Raw genomic sequence first — 18,205 nt, forward strand, 5'->3', positions numbered from 1 at the left:
CCTTCCACCTCCTGCTTGACTTTACAGCCCTTCCCCCGTTAAGATGCTGATGCACGTACTAACACTCAAACCCACCCCCGCAACCCCCCCAAACACCTCCATTAGAGCAGAAGTGCACACTTTAAATACATCCACTCTTTCTCTCTCTCTTACACACTCCCACACACACGCACCCACGCACACACACAAATACAAAATGGCACGAGGTTAACCCCCCACCCTGATCCGCAGCCTCAGAGGTCAGAGGACAAAGCCCAGGCAACTGCAGGAATTCTCCACCACTGCTGCTTTAAGGTAGCACTCACAGTGTCTCAGCGTTACAAACACACACACACACACACACACACACACACACACACACATTGTCAAACAAAAGTCTGTTCAAGCACAACAAACACATTCTCACATTGCAATACATTTAAGGCGGCTTAAGCGGGTTTGTCTGGTTGTTTTTTTCTCTGACAGTGAAGATTTATATTCTTTACATTTTTGTGTTTGTGGGGACTGACTCACTAACTGCAGCTCCAGCGTTATGTTTACAGTCTGCGGTGTGTTTAAAAACCTTTTGGGGGTCAGATTTATAGATCAGATGGTTCGTTCTATTTGATCGCAGAAGTCAGAAAATTCCAAGTTGCCAGACGGGTACATCATCAGGAACTGATCTGAAATCTGACTCAGGAAGTTGGAGAACCTTCAGTAGCCTGAGTTGAAAAAGCAACATGGCTGCTATGTGCGTCAACATTTACGTTTAAGCTGGTTATTGGCCATGTTTTTTTTTGTTTTTTCTGTGTAATTAAATCCATTACACCGACAGTATTGTCAAAGTTTTATCTGTGGACATGTTGTCATGTGACTTTTGTCCACAATCTATCTCGTAGTGTGTTGGTATCAACACAACAAAGGTTCTCCTGATGGTGCCCATGTTGCTTTAGGGTGGTTTCACACGAGGGACCCGGACCCGAGTACGCTCTTAGTACATTACAAAGGAAGGTTCATATGATGCAGGGCCCCGCTCTCATTGGACTGAACTTCAAACCGGCTTCGTTCCCAGCACTAACATACTCAGGAAAGAAGAGAAGTTTAAGAAAAAAGAGGTTTCTAAAACCATCTGGATAATAATCTTTCACGCTTTCATTCAGTACAGTACAGAGCATACTTATATGTTTCCTCTGACTCATGTTTAAAGCCTGGCTCACACTGTGCAATTTTTCCCCGATGGTATAAAAGTCGGGGGGCATGTCAGATCGTTTACAACACTCTACCAGACCTTGAGATTGATGTGCTCACACTGTACGACCCGATTGTCAGGAACGGCCGGAGAGTTCACACTGTACGAGTGAAATCGGGACAGAGCGTTGACAATTGTTAATAAAGTTTCATTTAATAAAAACAAAGGACGACGGTTGGTGAAAGAGAAGGGGTTGCGTCCTGCCGCTGGTCGCCATGACTACAGTCCTCCATTGTCTCTTGTGATTATATTGCAGTCACACACAACTTCTGCCAGACCCTTTCATGACGTAAACGTCAAGATTTTAAATTCTAAATATTAAACATGTTTGAAATAAATCGGGGCGTCCCCGACGATCACCGGGCAGATTGGGGATGTTAAGATTGGATCTTTGTACCGCTCACACTACAAGATAATCTGAACAGATAATCGGGTCCGAGCAGCCTCGAGTCGGGAGAGACCCTGAGATTGTCGGCAAGGAAGAATCGGAGCTCAAATCGACCTGTTTATCCTGCAGTGTGAGCCAGGCTTTAGAGCCTCTCTTCTAAATCTGTGATGTGAAATATCAGAACACCGCCAGAAAAAGTAAATGTGTGTCTCCTACTCTAGTAAGTGATAAAACACAGAGAGGCTCCTGTCAGACGGGGATTCAAACCAGGACCGTCTCACTTTGAGAAAACATGGCTGCACCGTCATGTAGCATAATTCAAACCATGCTTATAATCAAATTCTTCATTATACTTTTTTGTTTTAGTTGTTTTGGTATCACCAGTGAGAAAAGCATAAAGCATTATACAAAGTTTAGTGACGACAGTTGCTCTTTAAATCTGTATTTAAAGCTCACAAAAAGAAGCTAGGACGCATGTTGAGGTATCATGAGGAGAGGAAAGAATTAAACTGGACATGTTAATCCATCAATTACAGTTTTTGGTCTTAAGAGTCCTGCAACAGTCACACCATTCAGGATCTTACTCAAACATTTCCTGTGCGTATATGGCACGTGTACCTAACAGGCCTTTGAAACAGAGCCTGAGGAGACGCATGCCTAGGCTTGACTTTAAAGGAATGCCAGTGGTAGTCTGACTGGACATGACACAAAAGGATGTCTGTGAAGTCGTTAAGGGTTTGTAGTGAAGGTGTTACATCATGTGTCTTTAGTCTTATCTCTGAAGAGGTTTGGGAAACCCTCATAACTTCCATTAACCCTGAGTATAAGCTGCCCTTTGATCATTCTTAAATCTGTAAAACTCATCCAAGACATCAAAATAAAGAAACATATCCGTACCTCACTCGCCTCCCACTCGATCTGTCTCTTCTTCAGGTGTTCACATTTGCGCAGCTTGCAGATCTGCTTGCCGATCTTGCGGTTCAGACAGTTTGCGCAGGTGCCGCAGTTCTCTTTGCGGAGACAGGGCGTGCAGGCGCCACACTTCTTCCTTCTCTTTTTCTGGGCGTCCAGAGTGGAGTCCAGGGAGGCATCGACGGGGGACATGGAGAAGAGTCCTGCCTGCTGGTGCTCGGTCTCGATGTATTTGCTCAGCGGGGACGTCGTCTCAAAGGGTTTCCTAGGCAACAGGAAGGACTGGTCCTCCTCTGAGTCCATGGAGAACTCATACAAGTCCTCTGGTGGCGGGCAAGGCCCTGCCATTGGCCGGGGCATGGCGACTGTCCTGTCTTGTGCCTTTTCCCGCTCTTAATATAGGAGATTGTAAAGCAAGGACAAACACAGTTCAGTTTAAAAAGTAGATCTTAAAGTCAGCGCCAGGTACCATTAAAACGTTTCCTTGAGTTTCTGGCTGGATTCAGCTACAAGTTCTTCTGATCTTAACAACGCTAACGTCTTGTATTTGTAATCCGAACATCAAACCAGCTGTAGAGAGAGCCTCGATAACTCTAACTCTGGGGGATGTTGCAAAAAGAGCCTGACAAGACTTTCATTTTGTCCTCCAGTCTGAGCCCTCCGAGGACAAGGTAATCACTGGATCGTATCGTTTTGTCACCCAGGGCGACCCTGGAGAATCTGGGTAGTAAAGTCCAGCATGGAGTCCATCTTTCCCAGCTACCCTGATGGATGGTTGGCAGTCCACCTGAGTCTGGGAAGTAATGCTGCCTCCTCTGAAGTCATGGCGGTGTCTCACCGGGCTGTGCACAGTCTGGAAGACCAAAAACAGAGAAGACAAAATGTCAGCGACTGCATGCTCATAAAAATGTGTCTCTGTCAGTTTGAAGGGAATATGCCTTGTGATTGCCAGCTAGTTTTATAACACAAACATATATCTTTACTCTCACTGTGTATTATATGTGTTAAGCATTACTATCGTCAGTGGATTTGCTCTTCCTTGTATCAGAATTCACTTGGACAGCCCCTGGTTTCTGTCTGGACTGTCTGGTTCCAGCTGTCAGTGAATCCAGTTGGCTCAGAGCCAAACAGGCCTACGTGAGCAGTTTGAGAAGATACCATGTTTTAATGGCAGACCAGACATGTGCAGGGGGCTTGCGAGGCCCTGAATGAAAGTGTGGGGGGGGGGGGGGGGGGGTTGAGAAGTTGATGCCAGGGACAGCTCCCATTGTCCTGCGGTCACACGCTCCAGTCAACCATCAGTGCAAAGAAAACCTTCAATTGCTTTGCTGCTGCTGGATGCTCAGCCTGCACTGAACTTTTGACAGTAATGCAGAGGTTCAGTTTATCAGAAAATGTGGAGCACACTTCAGATAGTGCAGATTGGGTGAAATTATTTATAAAGAAATCGAAATAGAGCTTTGAATGCTGGGAAAATTAGCTAAATGTAGTAGCCTACAACTAGTTGTTTTTTAACGTTGTTTTGCTTGATGGCGGTCTTCACAACTCCAACTGATGATGGGACGTAAAAGACAAATAAAATGGTTGAATTAGTTTAACTAAAATTGGTTAAAAAATGTGAGTAGAGTAGCCACTGATTGGCCACCCCCAAAATCCTAAACTGTGATTGGTTATTTGTTCTGTCAGAAGCATAAATGTTAAAATACTGCTGGTTTCTTTACGTATGTTTTCTTTCGCTGGTTGTTTAAATTGTAAGTTAATAACCTTTGCACATGGAACAGGCGGACCAAAGTGCTGTACAGTAAATTAGGCAAAATACATTACATCCAAAACGTCATAAAGACACGTAAAAGCAAAAAAAACACAAAACAATAGTAAAAGTTCTAGTAGACACTGCTGCTGGGATAAAACATTTAAAAATGACTTAAACTGTTGAGTTGTGGCAGCAGATCTTATTTTAAATGGTAATCTGTGAAAAGGCTCGATCGCCCCTAGTTTTGAGCCAACCCAACCTTCCCACTGTGGCTCCATGGTGTAGCCTGTAGTTTGAAGCACTGACTGTGAAGGTACGGCATCAGGTGGAAGATGAACTGGCGCAGTTTAATACAAAAAAGTGACTCAGCAGCTAGCACGCGCTCTGTCAGCTCCGCACGTGGTTGAATCAACACTGAACTCGCGCTTTTTTTCAGTTGGCGCGCGCTCCTGTTGTATATTAGCCTACTGTTACTGTAAAAAAAAAAAAAGCCCACGTGCGCACTGACAGGTAAATACAAACACACCTGGAGGGACCTGGGCCAGCCCACGAGCGATCAGATAGACAGTAAGAGATTCACAGGGAGATAGCGCTCATTATCACCATGTGAATAAACACATTAGAGGTGTGAGTGAGGACGAGGGGATAATTGCTTTTGGGTGACAGAAACAGCACCTAAAACCCCGCGCGAGAACACACATTTGCATCCACGCGACAGTCTCAGATTCTGTTGCGATGGTTGATAACCCTAGATGGCTTCTAATAAATGTCTGTATTTTTGTAAAAGCACTAAATAAACCGCCTACTCTTTAAACCATGGCACATTACGAATGAAAGTTTCATTGAAGCAGACACACAAAAAGTTAAAGAGGTAGTAGAGTGCAGGAGACAAAAACATGCGTTACAACATACCAACCGCGATGAATGGGGTCTTTAAATGCCTCGAGATCCCTCTGCACTGTCGAGACGTCGGCAAAGTTTTAAAGAAACATGAAGTCACAGAAAAGCGCATCAAGATAAAAAAAAAAAAAAGTAAAAAAAAATGACCTAAAGCTAGAAATAAAAAAATAGGCCTATCAAACTTTTCTAAGATGCACCAAAAGGGAGAGAGGTTGGGGAAAAGTTGAATCCTCTGATGACATAACTGAGTCACATCTGCTGTCCGGTCGATGATGCAGGAGGAGAGAGAGAGAGAGAGAGAGAGAGAGAGAGAGAGAGAGAGGTTGTGTGTTTGGGAAGGGTTAAAGTCATCAGTAAATTATGGAGTGGAGTCCTGCATCTGGAGCTAAAAAAAGGGTGGGGGGGAGTGGAGTGACGTCACAAAAACGGGATTGTAGGGGTTAAAAGTGGCCCTTGTGTTTGTCTACTACAAGGCCCTTCACTTGGTTTCCTGTGGCTTGTGTTGTGTGTCTCTCCTCGCTTTGTGTGTTGTCCAGACTTACACAGATGTTAATAAGTTAGTGGACAGAGCGCTCAATGTTAACACCACATGTTTGCTGTTTACTCATTTTCTTGATATTAACCCAAAATCTCTCCAAGACCGCTTATATCTGTGGAACTCCACCTAAAGGGAATCTAGTCAGGATTTTCTCGTCTCCATTTATCAAAACAGTTTAAACATAAATGATCAAACTCTACAGGACGAGGAGGCATGCAGAGCAGTAGAGAATATTAGAGCTTTAAAATCTCCTCCTAGAATTAATTTAGCAGAGAGGTAAGTGCGCACGCCCCATGTACAGTGGCTGTATCGTCCTCTAAGCGGCGGGCCTGGGTTCAAATCCGACCTTTGGATCCTTTTCCGCATGTCATTCCACTCTCTTTACCTCTACCTGATTTCTGACTCTGTCCATCGTCCTGTCTCTAAATAAAGGCACACAACAAAGGTTTAATTTTGCATCAGGACATGAATGTGGAAATATCCTCAAACTATTATTGGAAGAAAGCTTTACTTCTCAAACTGCCGTGTTAGGAGACAAGACAATGATAGGTGCTGCAAAATGAACTGCCAAAGATTGTTGGACTAAAGCTAAGGTATTGAAATCCTATGGAGGACAGAGGGAGTTTATCAAAGCTTAAAGTAGAAGATTGGTTATTCAAAGGAGGAAAAAATCACAAAGGCCAAACGGATAAAAGAGGATATTATAATTAAAGGTCACATATCCTCCTCCTCCTCTTCAGTTTAAATAAGTTTCAGAGCTCCTCAAAACATGTGTGTGAAGTTTCTTGTTCTAAATCCACTCTGATCCTGTATTTGATCATGTCTATAAACCCCTCTATTTCAGCCCTGCTAAGAACAGACTGTTTCTGTGTCTGTACCTTTAAATATGTAAATGAGCTGTGTTTGACCACGCCCCCTCTCTGGAAGGGCTTGGGTGTCTCTGTCTTTCTCGCTCCATGTCCTATTGTTTACGGTGAGAAGGCAGACTCAGAGGGCAGAACAAACACCTAGCTGTGGGAGTGTCACCCACCTGGGGGAGGGGCTACTGCCCTCTGTGATGTCATGAAGGGAAAATCTCCAAACGGCCTGTTTGAGCACACATTTTCTGAAATGTGGAGCAGGAAAAAGAGTGACAGAGATAAAAATAATGCTGTAGACCTCCTGATAGTCTTGTTTCCATCTCTATCTCAAAGAGTTATTCCTTTAAGACCGGCTAAAAACTACTCACAGGAGGTTAGGTTGTCATGCAGATTCATTTGAGTCACACTCAAACATGAGTCTCAGCACTCTGTTATAACACATACAAGCTTTATTGTTTTTTTACACCATTATAAGACTCCATTGGAGGCTGATAAACAAACACACATAATGCAAACCTTCAGCGTTTTCCTCTGAGGTACCCAGCCGTAACACTGTGTCCTTTAAATACATGTTCAACACATACCAGAATGCACATCGTATAGTTTCTCTCTCTGCAAAGATTGTGACGCAGATGTGAACTGTATCGATCGTTTGGATGACAGCGTTCAGACCCCGGTTGAGAGGAGTAAAATAAAAAATAAAAAAGAGAGAAGAGAAACGGACGAGGAACTCGCTCGTCATGTTTGGTCATAAATGATCAAAATAAAAAGCTTCTGTGAAGTTAAAGCTCATGAGATGACAATAAAAGGAAACACACATGGGAAACATTTTACACAAACACAAAACTTTCTCTGATTGAAGATTAATTTGTTGAATAAATATGAATATGAGATGAATAAATCAGCTGATCCTGGACCTAAACGTCCTCCAGACATCTTCATATTAACAAACAGCTTCAGCCACCTTACATCAGTCAAATGGAAATGTCTTTAAAGGTCGTTAAACGTTATGAAATGAATGATTACATTTTAGTACCAGCTGATGTCAAAGTGCAAAATCGAGGACGGCTCACATGTCACACTCTTGTACGTCAGTGTGCTGACTCCAGTGCTGCAGACAACTTCATCAAGTAACGAAGGAACAAAAAAAAAACAAGAACAAAAGAACAGAAAACATATCAATGCTTTAAAGCAGAGGGTCCCAAAGTGGGGAGGTCGTGAGCCACAAGGAGGGGGGGTCCCCGAGATGCCTTCCAAAGAAACTTAATTTAAAATAGTTTAAAATCGTATATTTTATTCAGAAAATTAGTAGAAGAAAGTAGTTCAGTTTAAAAAAAAACATATTAAAGAAGGAACATGTGACTTTTTGATCCAGTAGATGTCGCCCTTGCGCTCCAGCATGAAACCAAAATAAACTTCTGTTAGGCCACACCTCCTCCATACTGAAGCCTCCGCTCTCCTCCAGAGACACACCTCCAACCCCTCTACACTCGTGTTTACATGAATACGTTTTCTCTCTACCTGCAATCTCCTGTGTCCTGCATTGTTGTGTTAGCATGCTAATGTTAGCTCTTAGCTTCAAATTGCATGTAAATAGACACAGAATGAGTGTGATCTAAAAACTCTTACTAACATCTAAATAATCAGTGAGTATGTTCTTCTTCTCTCTAGTTCTTGACTAAAACAGCTTTTATACACAAGGGGAGGAGCCGGCCATCCCGTCCACATAAACACGGCTCTGACAACAACACAGCCAGCGGGACTCGAGCTTCTCCCTCATTGTAGACAGTCATGACTCAGAGACACATTTACACAGGATACACTGGATCTCTGCTGTATTAAGTGCTGCACATTCCTTATTTTAGTGAAATTAGATTAGTGTGTTAAAATGACTGAAATTTGTACATGTCAGCAGCTGTGTAGGTGGTCCTCTTTGTTTACCAGCGTTTAGATCAGCCTATCAGTGTGTGAGCTACGTTGTATACCTCAACCACCTCCAGGGACAGGGGGGGTACCCGGACTCTGGTACCGTAATTTTTGGGGTCACGAGCTGAAAAGTTGGGGAACCCCTGCTTCAAAGGAGTAAAAAAAGCAGATGATCCCCCCTCTGTACTGTCGTTGCAGGTAGTAACAGAGGCGTTACAGAACAGGGGGAGAACAGCGCTGTGTGTGTGTGTGTGTGTGTGTGTGTGTGCATGTTTGAGTGAGTGTGTATGTGGAGCTTCAGCTGTGTCTCTGCACGTCATGCTTCAGCAACGCCGTAAATAAAGGCACTGCGGATTCACAGACTGGGACGCCAACGTTACGACGTTGCAGAATCACTTTGAATGTGATGACCTTGATGGAGGCTGAATGGACACAAACTGACAGACCTTCAGGTGGGACAGCGTGACATCAGGGGGGTCAGGAGGAAAATGATGAATAAGAAAAAAAAAAATCTGTTAAAATGAAACAGATGGATCAGGGTCTGACCTCGAGATGGGTCCAGAGATCTAACCCGTCTATGAGACATATGATGCTTTTCTTTTTGATGTGCAATGGTCCGTTCTTAACTGCTACAAGGAGCCTTCAATATTTTCAGTTAATCCTGAAATGCATAAACACAGGGAATGTACCAACTCCACGCCCCCCCCCCCCTCACGTCAGCCCTCAGTCTCATGGTGGTTTGGTCCGGTGGGCACTGAGCACCGGCCCTTTATGTCCGCACCTGGAACTTGCCGGCCTTGGTCATGTACTTGATGCCTTTGAAAGGTTTGTACTTCTCCCCGTACATGTCCAGCCGGTTCACTTTCAGCCCTGTTGGACGACAAGAAGAGCAAAAGAGTCAGCACACTCTGATGTGTGTTTAACAGCTGGTCAAGGACAGGAACAAACAATGACAGATGGAAAAGACACCACATCCCTTAAAGGTCCCATATTAAGCTTTTTCTGGTTTTATATGCTCTTTAGTGTGTTTTCCAAGTGTCCTGTGCATGTTTAGGCACATCTATGTGCAAAAATTCAAAGTCTGCGTAAACGCGGCTTCTCCTACGTCCTCCTATTAGCTGCAGCATTAGCTGCATGTAACGCTCGGTTCTAGACCCCCTTGAAAAAAAATTGCCAGTGTGACGTCATTGTCAGTGTGAGATCACTGATCTAAGTCCATTGGCTCGTTGTGGCAAGCCCAGCAGCTCATGTTGCACGCCCGTTAACTTCTGTAGCATGCCCACGATATGACGTAGTCTGCGGTAGCACAGTAGTGCTAAGGTGCTAATGTTTATGCTCCCCTCGGACGGAGCCAGTGGCTGCATTCCCAATATGGTAAAAGAGGCGGGACATTTCCGAGAACCGTGCTGAGCGACTGACCAATTACGGCAGAGCCGACAGGCCGACCAATCAGATCAGACTAGGCCCACGTGGGGACTCTGAACGTGGGCACTTCAGAGCCTTAGAGAGAGTCAGAAGAGAGCCGGTGCATGGAGCAGCAGTTCATGAAAACATACACTTTTTTTTCGAAGTTTAGCTATTGTGAACGTACTTTAGTAGGTACATAGATTAAATATATGAACCCCAAAAAGGGTATAATATGACCTCTTTAAAGATCACTTAAAGATTCTGTTTGTTCATTTTGGGTATATACTGTACATACACCATCTGTTTGTTTGTAGAGTGGGTGGGGGGAGGTGGGTACTGTTCTTCTTCGTTAACCTTTTGAATGTTTTATGTCTTCTGAAAAATCTATAAATAAGTATTTATATGTTTGTTTCTTCTCTAAATAACGACGGTAACAAGGAGGACAAATGTTCATGCTCAGTTTGTTCAACCTGCTACATCTGTAAATATACTGCTCATGCTCAGACCTGGATCTTTACTATTCATTAGAAATTATGACTTATTCTTCATGTCTCTGAGGGTGTTTTCTCATTAGGCACGAGTTTGGACATACACAAGGGTACTCTTCAGGAGGACTTGGGCACAGTACCTCACATGAGGGGTAGGGTAAGCATTACTTGTGTAAATCTTGTGATGAAAGATACAACAGAAAACTCAAAGTACTTTGTCTTTTTCGATTCTCTTATTTTTTGAAATTTTCAAAATCCAAAACAAAAAACGCCAACAAGAATTTACATTTACATTCACTGTGCCCAAATTGTTTGTGACTGTGTCTCATTTGTTTGTAAAATTGTCTGTGAACTTTTTGAGTGTGTCGTTCTGTCCAAACTGTTCTGTAATTGTACATTTGTTTTATTTATTTATTTTATTTTTTTGTTAGTACCTGCCTTAGGACTACGGATGAAATTTAGCTTTTTTGCTAATTCCGGCATATTTATATGGATTTATAGTCCATATATTATTGATATATTGATTAATGTGCACTGTCCTAATTAAATAAATAAATTAAATTAAATGAACCGGACTTTGGGTGCAAGTGTACTCAGATTCGGGCCTGGCTCCCTAATGTGAAACCACCCTGAATGACAGTGAGTGTTTACATGGACTTGATTGTCTGTTATGAGTCATATTCTGGTTTGGATCATATTCAGGATTTGGTGTTTACATGCACACAGAGAAACCTGGATATTTTACATGATAAACACTAGCATCCTGCTTTCTGATTACTGCGTCTCATTTGTGCAGGCACCTGTGATGCTGTTTCTTTAAAACACAAACCGCGGCAACCGTACCGTGTTGGAAGACCGGCGTCCTGCAGCCTTTTCACCAGACTTGAACAGGTCAGCATTCTAAACTTAAAGTTATATTAAAGTCTTTCATCACTGAAGACAAAAACATAGTTTCTCCATTCCAGTCTCGCCATCTTTGTTTTACTGATATGTCACTTAGCTGAGGCCGCGCCTGCACAGGTAGTCGTCAGTATTAATGTATGATATCCTGCCCTCTGAAATCAGGATGTGATGTTTACATGCACAAACAATAAACCTGGATACTCAAGCTAATCAGCAGGAGCATCATTTTGGAGAATTTCAGGATGTGAGGATAAAACATGAAGAGCACAAACTGGGACGGACCACATGTAAGCTTCATTACATCATAATTTTTAAAGAACACAGACACACTCGACTCTTTAGACACTGATTCATGTAAAGTGATGACAATGTGGATTTTAGTGAGTGATGTTTGTATATAATATAATAAAAGTAAATATTGTTTGAAGAACTGGTTTTAGTAGTGACTCTTGTCAATCAGCTCATGAGGTCTATGTATTTACTGTATTTGGCACCATCTAGTGGCCGATGTGTGGCCGTGCTCTCAGATCAGTCACAGTCAGGTGATGATCAGCTGAGCAGCCTGTGGGATGAAGGCTGCTCTCACATGTTGAGGGTTGGGTTATAATTATTCCTTCTATATAAATAATGTTAATGAATCAAAATAAAACAGGGAACAACTGAAGTGATTTCAACTTGCACTAAGAGTTGGGTGTGATGGCAGGCAAAGTGACTCAACCATGAAGAACTATTTTCTAAAAGAAACGGTGAACATCCTGGAAGGAAAGCAATCATGACTGCATGAGGAAAGCCTGTCATAACAACGCGACAAAGCGTCAGCTACAACATCAGCTTGATCCACAGTTTCCTGTTTGAGTTTCCCAACAGCTCGCTGTATCGCAAAGCTTGGCGACGCGGCTCCTTTACACCGACGCCCTGTTTCTATTTTCAATCCTGTCGCTCGAGTTTAGATGGACGAGGAACGAGAAAGGAGCTGTGTCCTACGGGAAAACTGTCTTTGATATATTTCACTCTTCTCCCTCAGCAGAGCTCGTTAGTGCAGATTACAGAGCATTAATAATATCCACATCCATGACTGAAATGTTGAGCTTTGACTTGTGTCAGCACCCGAGAGAAACTTTATTCAGCTCACTGCGAGATGTTTATTGACGAGACTCTGAGTGTTGTGATTCAACTCAACAGCTCGTCATTATAAAGCACCACACTTCAGTTTGACCACCTTCAAAATAAAAGCACCACATGGGATGATGTCTGCAGGAGAAACTGAAAGAGCAGAGAAGTAAATATGTAGTGTGGACAGCAAGCCACTGATCGTGCACGATGCGATGGGATATTTAATGCTCACACGCTGAAGGGACACGCTGTAAGTGGTGATAATGGTATCTGTGTGAGTGTGTGTGTGTGTACCTGAGATGGCCATCTGTTGGATCTTGAGCTGGATGTTGATGGTGGGGTTCTCGTCGGGTTTGGAGGCTCCGGCCTGCAGGCTCATCGTTCCTTTCAGACTGGGGAGCTTCTGTGGGTTGATCTTTCCGACATCCCACGACAACATCTGGCCAAAAAAAAGAAAATGTAAACATCAAGATGGCAATGAGAGAGAGATGATCTGTACTGGGTCATAGAGAAGATCTGAGACAGGCATCCTTTCTTTCATTAGCGTACCTTTGTAACCGGGTCGAAGGTGTACGTTCCCTGGGAGGGGTTGAGGTTAGCATTGAGGACCCCCCGGGGAAGCTGGCTGCTGACTAGCACCGACTCCACCGCCTTGCCCATGGTCTGTTTGGGTCCCAGGGTCAAGTCAAAGCGGCCCTGAGAGCTCCCCTCCCGGAAGGTGATGTTGTGTTTGACGTAGACCGGGATCGCTACCAGGCTGAGGAAGGAGTAACAGTCACATGAGCCAACATTGATACAAAAGGTTCACTTGTTCTTCTTAAAGAGACAGTAACGCTAAAACACTGACTTCTGAGAGCTGACATGGTAGGAGAGCAAGCGGAAGTTTCCGTCAGGGGGGATGAAGGAGAGGATCCGCTCGGCTTCCCAGCGCTTGAACCGAACACACGGGTGGAAGCTGACATCATCCAGCAGCCGAGGATTCTGGGAAAGAGGAAGATATACTTTAATAGTCCAGCAAGGGGAAATTCACTTTAACAGTGTGCTGTTAAGACATGCTACACACACACATGCACAAACAGGAACCCATGGACATGCACTAAAGCCTGGCTCAGCAGGATAATCGGGCCGATTGGAGCTCCGATTCTTCCTTCCCAACAGTCGCGGGGTCGACTCAAGGCTGCTCGGACCCGATTATCTGTTCAGATTATCTTGTAGTGTGAGCGGTACAAAGATCCAATCTTAACATCCCATCTGCTCGGCGATCGTTGGGGATGCCCCGATTTATTTCAAACATGTTTGATATTTAGGATCTAAAATCTTGACGATTACATCATGAACGCGTCTGGCAGAAGTCGTGCACGACTACAATATAATCACGAGAGACAAGGGAGGACTGTAGTCATGGCAACCAGCGGCAGGACCCAGGTTTTGGTACAGATCATCAGTGCAGCACTTTTCTGAAACATAGTATCCATATATCTGCATATATCAACTTCCACTTCCTTCTCTTTCACCGACCGCCGTCCGTTGGAGTTTTCAAACTAAACTTTATTAACAATTGTCAACGCTCTGTCCAGATTTCACACGTACACTCTCCGGTCGTGCACGACAATCGAGTCGTACAGTATGAGCTGACATGCCAGAGCGAGGCTTAATGGAGAGATGACATGACCCTCCTGAGATGGTGGGGGGGTCCGGTGCCTTGTGAAAGGGCACCTCGGCAGAGCTCAGAAAGTGAACTGGCACCTCTCTAGCTACATGACCAAATTCGGCACCAGGACTTGAACCAGCGACCCTCCAGTTCCCAACACAAGTCTGAGCCACAGCTGCCCCAGAGAGACGCAAGAGGAAACGGTAAGAAATGCTTTGGAGATTCATAAAAAAGGAAGAAACGCTGACGGCATTGTGTTTTAAAAAAAAAAGATTATTACACAGCTTTTTTACCCCCGCTGTGATTCTTAAAAGTCTAATTAGTATTTGGCTAAAATAGACTTAAAGGGGTTACCACAATTTACGGACAATATAGTGCAGGTCACACACACAAATATAAATAAATAAATAAAAAGAGTGGATGAATTTTGATAAAATGACACTTAAAGCTCATGAAAAAAGACAAAAGGAAACTCACCATAAAGGAGAGAGTGAGATCGGGCATGCCTGTCAGTTTGACACAGGCGTCAATAACTCCCTGGATTTCTGCAGTGATGGTGGAGCCTGACGAGGAAGACGTGAGTGGACGTGAAGAACAGAACGAAAGAAAACACTGTTTCGATTCAGAGGTACACTGACTTTGAATAGATGTTGAGTGAGGCTGTCTAATGATACAGGAAACTAGGAAACAGGAATCATCGATGCAGACATGCTAATGAACACGATCAAATATGGTTTCCATGTAGTTAAGGTTAGACTTATTAAAGGTAACAGGATCTAATTAAATTCCTTTTCCTGGAGTGGAACATGAACACAGACTAACAGAGGGGGCTCAAAAATGAATTGGTTCATGTCTGATGTGGTGATTCTTCCAGTTCAAATTGAACTATAGCAGCTTCTGGTGTGCGTGCTGTTTGATATTTTTGTATGGCTCAATAACGAAGCCATGGGACAGCATGGAGTTTGACCGACCTGATTTATCGATGATGGCGTCGATCTCCTCCACCACGTCAAAGTAAGCTTCGTTGTTGGTGTATTTGACTCCGGTGCGTCGCCATGGCACCACTGACAGCTGGCCTGTGGGGAGCTGTTCACCGACATTGGTGCTGCCTGGAAGACGGACATAAAGCAGCCATCTCAGTTTTCTATTCACATGACAGTTCTTCACCTCATCTGTTTTCTTGTCTGATATTGAATTAAACCTCGTCAGTACACACACAGCTGTGTCACAACAGGACTAAACTCTTCTCCTCTGTCGCCCCCTGGTGGTGGAACGAACTACCAAACTCCATTAGATCTGCAGAGTCCCTCTGCACCTTTAAGAAAAAGCTAAAGACCCAGCTCTTTATGAAGACCTACTAACTTAATGATGATGATGACGACGATATTCAGGTTGTTGTTGATGACGATATTTGCAAACTTTTATTATTTTAAAAAAGTACTCTGCCTCTGGTCACTTCCTGTCAGCGCCTGTGTGTCTGATCAGTCACTTAAAGCTGTTCGTTTGCACTTCCTGACGTCTGATAAGTGAATCGTAGAATTATAGGATGAACTATATTGTAAAAAAAAAGTGACACTGCAAAATCTGCTCTGTCTGCGTTTTGAGAAAATACAGGAAGTTATTCCAAATAAATGCAGTGACTTTCTATAGGCTCAAAAATAAATATTTAAAAATATTTAAATAATACAATAATGATTTTATTATTTTAGACTTAAAGTCTATATTTACGTCAGGCCGTCACTGTATGAGAGAGAATGTGATGTGCTGTACGATTTCCCCCCGGATCAACACGGTCATCATCTGTTCAGGCTGTCTTAACTCTTTGGTACATGTATCATCCAGGTGAACACTACAGATACTATATGGACTGTGGTGAACACGACGACGTGTACCTGTGATAGTGTTGACCATGGTGCGGAGGATTGTGGGAGGTTTGATGAGCTCCTTGAGGATGTTGGACTCTGTGGCCAGCGGGAAGCCGTTGTCCAGCATCTCTTCCAGAAGTTCATAGACAACTACTACGTTGTCTTTAATGGCGGCCTCTGTACACACTCCAAAATAATCCTGACAACACAGACAGAAAAAGAAGGAGGTGATGGTGTTTAAAATAAGATACACGAGTCCCTATAACTACATTATACTGAAGGCACAAGTGAGCGGAAACCTGGAATGTGTCGACGACTCTGTGCAGAAACTCGATGACGAACAGCGGTGGCACCTCGCTCTGGATGACCGCGACAAAGTAGATGCGATGCCTGAGCACACTGATCAGGTAGTGATGCGGCGTGGGGATCACTGGAGGGACATTCTCCGGCTCGGTTGCGCGCTCCTGAGCCTCGAAGAAGTAGTCGCACACAGAGCGGCTGACCACGCTCTTCCAGTGCTTCTCCAGGAAAATGTCCCCTGAGGCGTTGACCAGGAACAGGCTGTGGATCATCTTGGCTGGAGGCTGAGAGGCTGATAAGGTCAAAGGTCAAAACAAAATCATTCACATTAAGAAACAGCTGCCATACAAAGAAATCAGGGCTGGGCGATACGGCCTAATAATTACATCTCTTAAACGCAGGGTTGGTAATTTTCAAAAACTAGCATGATTTTGAAAGTAGCAATCCCTCAGTACTACGTCTGCACCCACCCCCCCCTCTGTGCTACCTCATAAGCCACGCCCCTTACTTAGATGCACGAGCACCATTGGTCCAGAAGCGAACGCTCATCGCTCTAAGTGTGGGCTCGTGCATGCATGGGGTAGAGAGCGAGCAGGGAGACAGGGAGGCGTCTGATTGGTTCATCAGATTGGTACCTCGTGGCAGACATTGGTTGAAGTTTTTACAGACTTACAACTGATACAGATGATGGGTTTTCAGAGAACATTAATGTCTGTCAGGACCTAAAGACAATTTCAACCAAAATCTTAAAAAAGTGGATCTGGAGAAAATTACCAACCCTGACTTTAATCTCGGAGGGATACAAATTGTGAAAAGTCCCGGTGACATCACTCATGGAATGCCCTCTTGTCCAATCAGATTGCTTGGTTGGGAACTATCTGTTGTGTTTTTAATAGGGGAGAAACATGACACCTGGATGTTCATTAAATATGCGGAACAGGGTGTCATGTTCAGACGAGGCGCTACAACAAGCTGGATACATTATATTGTGTATTTGTAACCGTTATGACAGAGACATTTCCGGTCACGGTTAATCGCAGAGCCGCTGAATGAGGCCTCGTCTCCATCAGTCCCATGACCGGGGAAAAGACCCGTCACCCGAGGGTGATGAAAACACATTTTAAAAACGCTTTTCAGCCTGTTAAACCACCCTTAACCGACATGACACATTCACGACCTGACCTGGACTTACCGGAGACCGTTTCTGGTGTTTTCGTCCCGCCGTTCACCTCTTTTTATTTTTCCACGATGAAAGATTAAACTGCCGTCGTCGCTTCCCCGTTAGGTGGAGCAGATCCTGGTGAAGTAAAAGCACAGAGGAGCGCAGCGAGCCAATCACAGACCGAGGGAGCTGCCTAATCCCGCCCACATGATAGACTCATTGGTCAAGAACACGGAAGCTAATGGATCGTGACTCGGCTGTGATTGGACCGTAGAGGGGGGGAGCTTCAGTAAACATCAGTAACTCGACCCGCTGATTGGCCTTTAGGATGTAGCTGGTCTGACATTTTGTTTCCAGTATCAGATTTCATCTTGAGGAGTATTTAATTCATATATTTGTATTTATTTATTTATACACTTTATTGACACATTACGTTGACAATTAATTCCATACAACACAAGAACACGTAAGTACAGGGAGACATTCAACTACCTGTACAAAAATGATGATTCATACATGAATACACACATGAAGTTACACACATTAAAAATACAGTATTAAGAGAACGTTAATAACTCAATAATGTCGACAATATAGTTTTTAAAGTAGGGCTGTCAGGATGAACTAGCTAATCTGGCATAATTAAGGTATGGAACTTTAAAAAAAAAATCTTGTTAATGGCAGTCTATCTTTTTGGACTGGGGTGGTCCAGCTGGGTCGCTGAGTTGTGCTGAGGTGGTCTGAATTTTGTTAAAGAGCTTTTTTTTTTGTCTGCACAAAATCACATCGACTAATAAGTAGTCTAAAAACA

General features: G+C 43.7%; 1 protein-coding gene across 1 annotated transcript; it reads right to left on the bottom strand.

Moving 5' to 3' along the window:
- Window positions 1-7,006: 7,006 nt before the first annotated feature.
- On the bottom strand, window positions 7,007-17,544 carry ap3m2 (adaptor related protein complex 3 subunit mu 2). The gene is made up of 9 exons (XM_061037278.1): window positions 17,425-17,544; window positions 16,232-16,516; window positions 15,960-16,131; window positions 15,039-15,176; window positions 14,545-14,630; window positions 13,264-13,397; window positions 12,966-13,173; window positions 12,711-12,855; window positions 7,007-9,375 (listed from the first exon to the last, which is right to left on the bottom strand). Exons 2-9 carry the CDS (start codon window positions 16,502-16,504, stop codon window positions 9,275-9,277), a joined length of 1,257 nt encoding a protein of 418 aa, XP_060893261.1. The 5' UTR covers window positions 16,505-16,516; window positions 17,425-17,544; the 3' UTR covers window positions 7,007-9,274.
- Window positions 17,545-18,205: the final 661 nt, after the last annotated feature.

Source organism: Labrus mixtus, chromosome 5 (genome assembly GCF_963584025.1).
Source record: "Labrus mixtus chromosome 5, fLabMix1.1, whole genome shotgun sequence".
Taxonomy (NCBI): Eukaryota; Metazoa; Chordata; class Actinopteri; order Labriformes; family Labridae; genus Labrus; species Labrus mixtus.

Bases quoted from the DNA above. Each gene is read 5' to 3' on its own strand.
- ap3m2 (XM_061037278.1), bottom strand. From the start codon at position 16,504: ATGATCCACAGCCTGTTCCTGGTCAACGCCTCAGGGGACATTTTCCTG. The intron at 16,132-16,231 runs GTTTCCGCTCAC...CTGTGTTGTCAG, and splicing joins GAGTCGTCGACACATTCCAG to GATTATTTTGGAGTGTGTAC. The intron at 15,177-15,959 runs GTACACGTCGTC...TCCGTCTTCCAG, and splicing joins CATGGTCAACACTATCACAG to GCAGCACCAATGTCGGTGAA.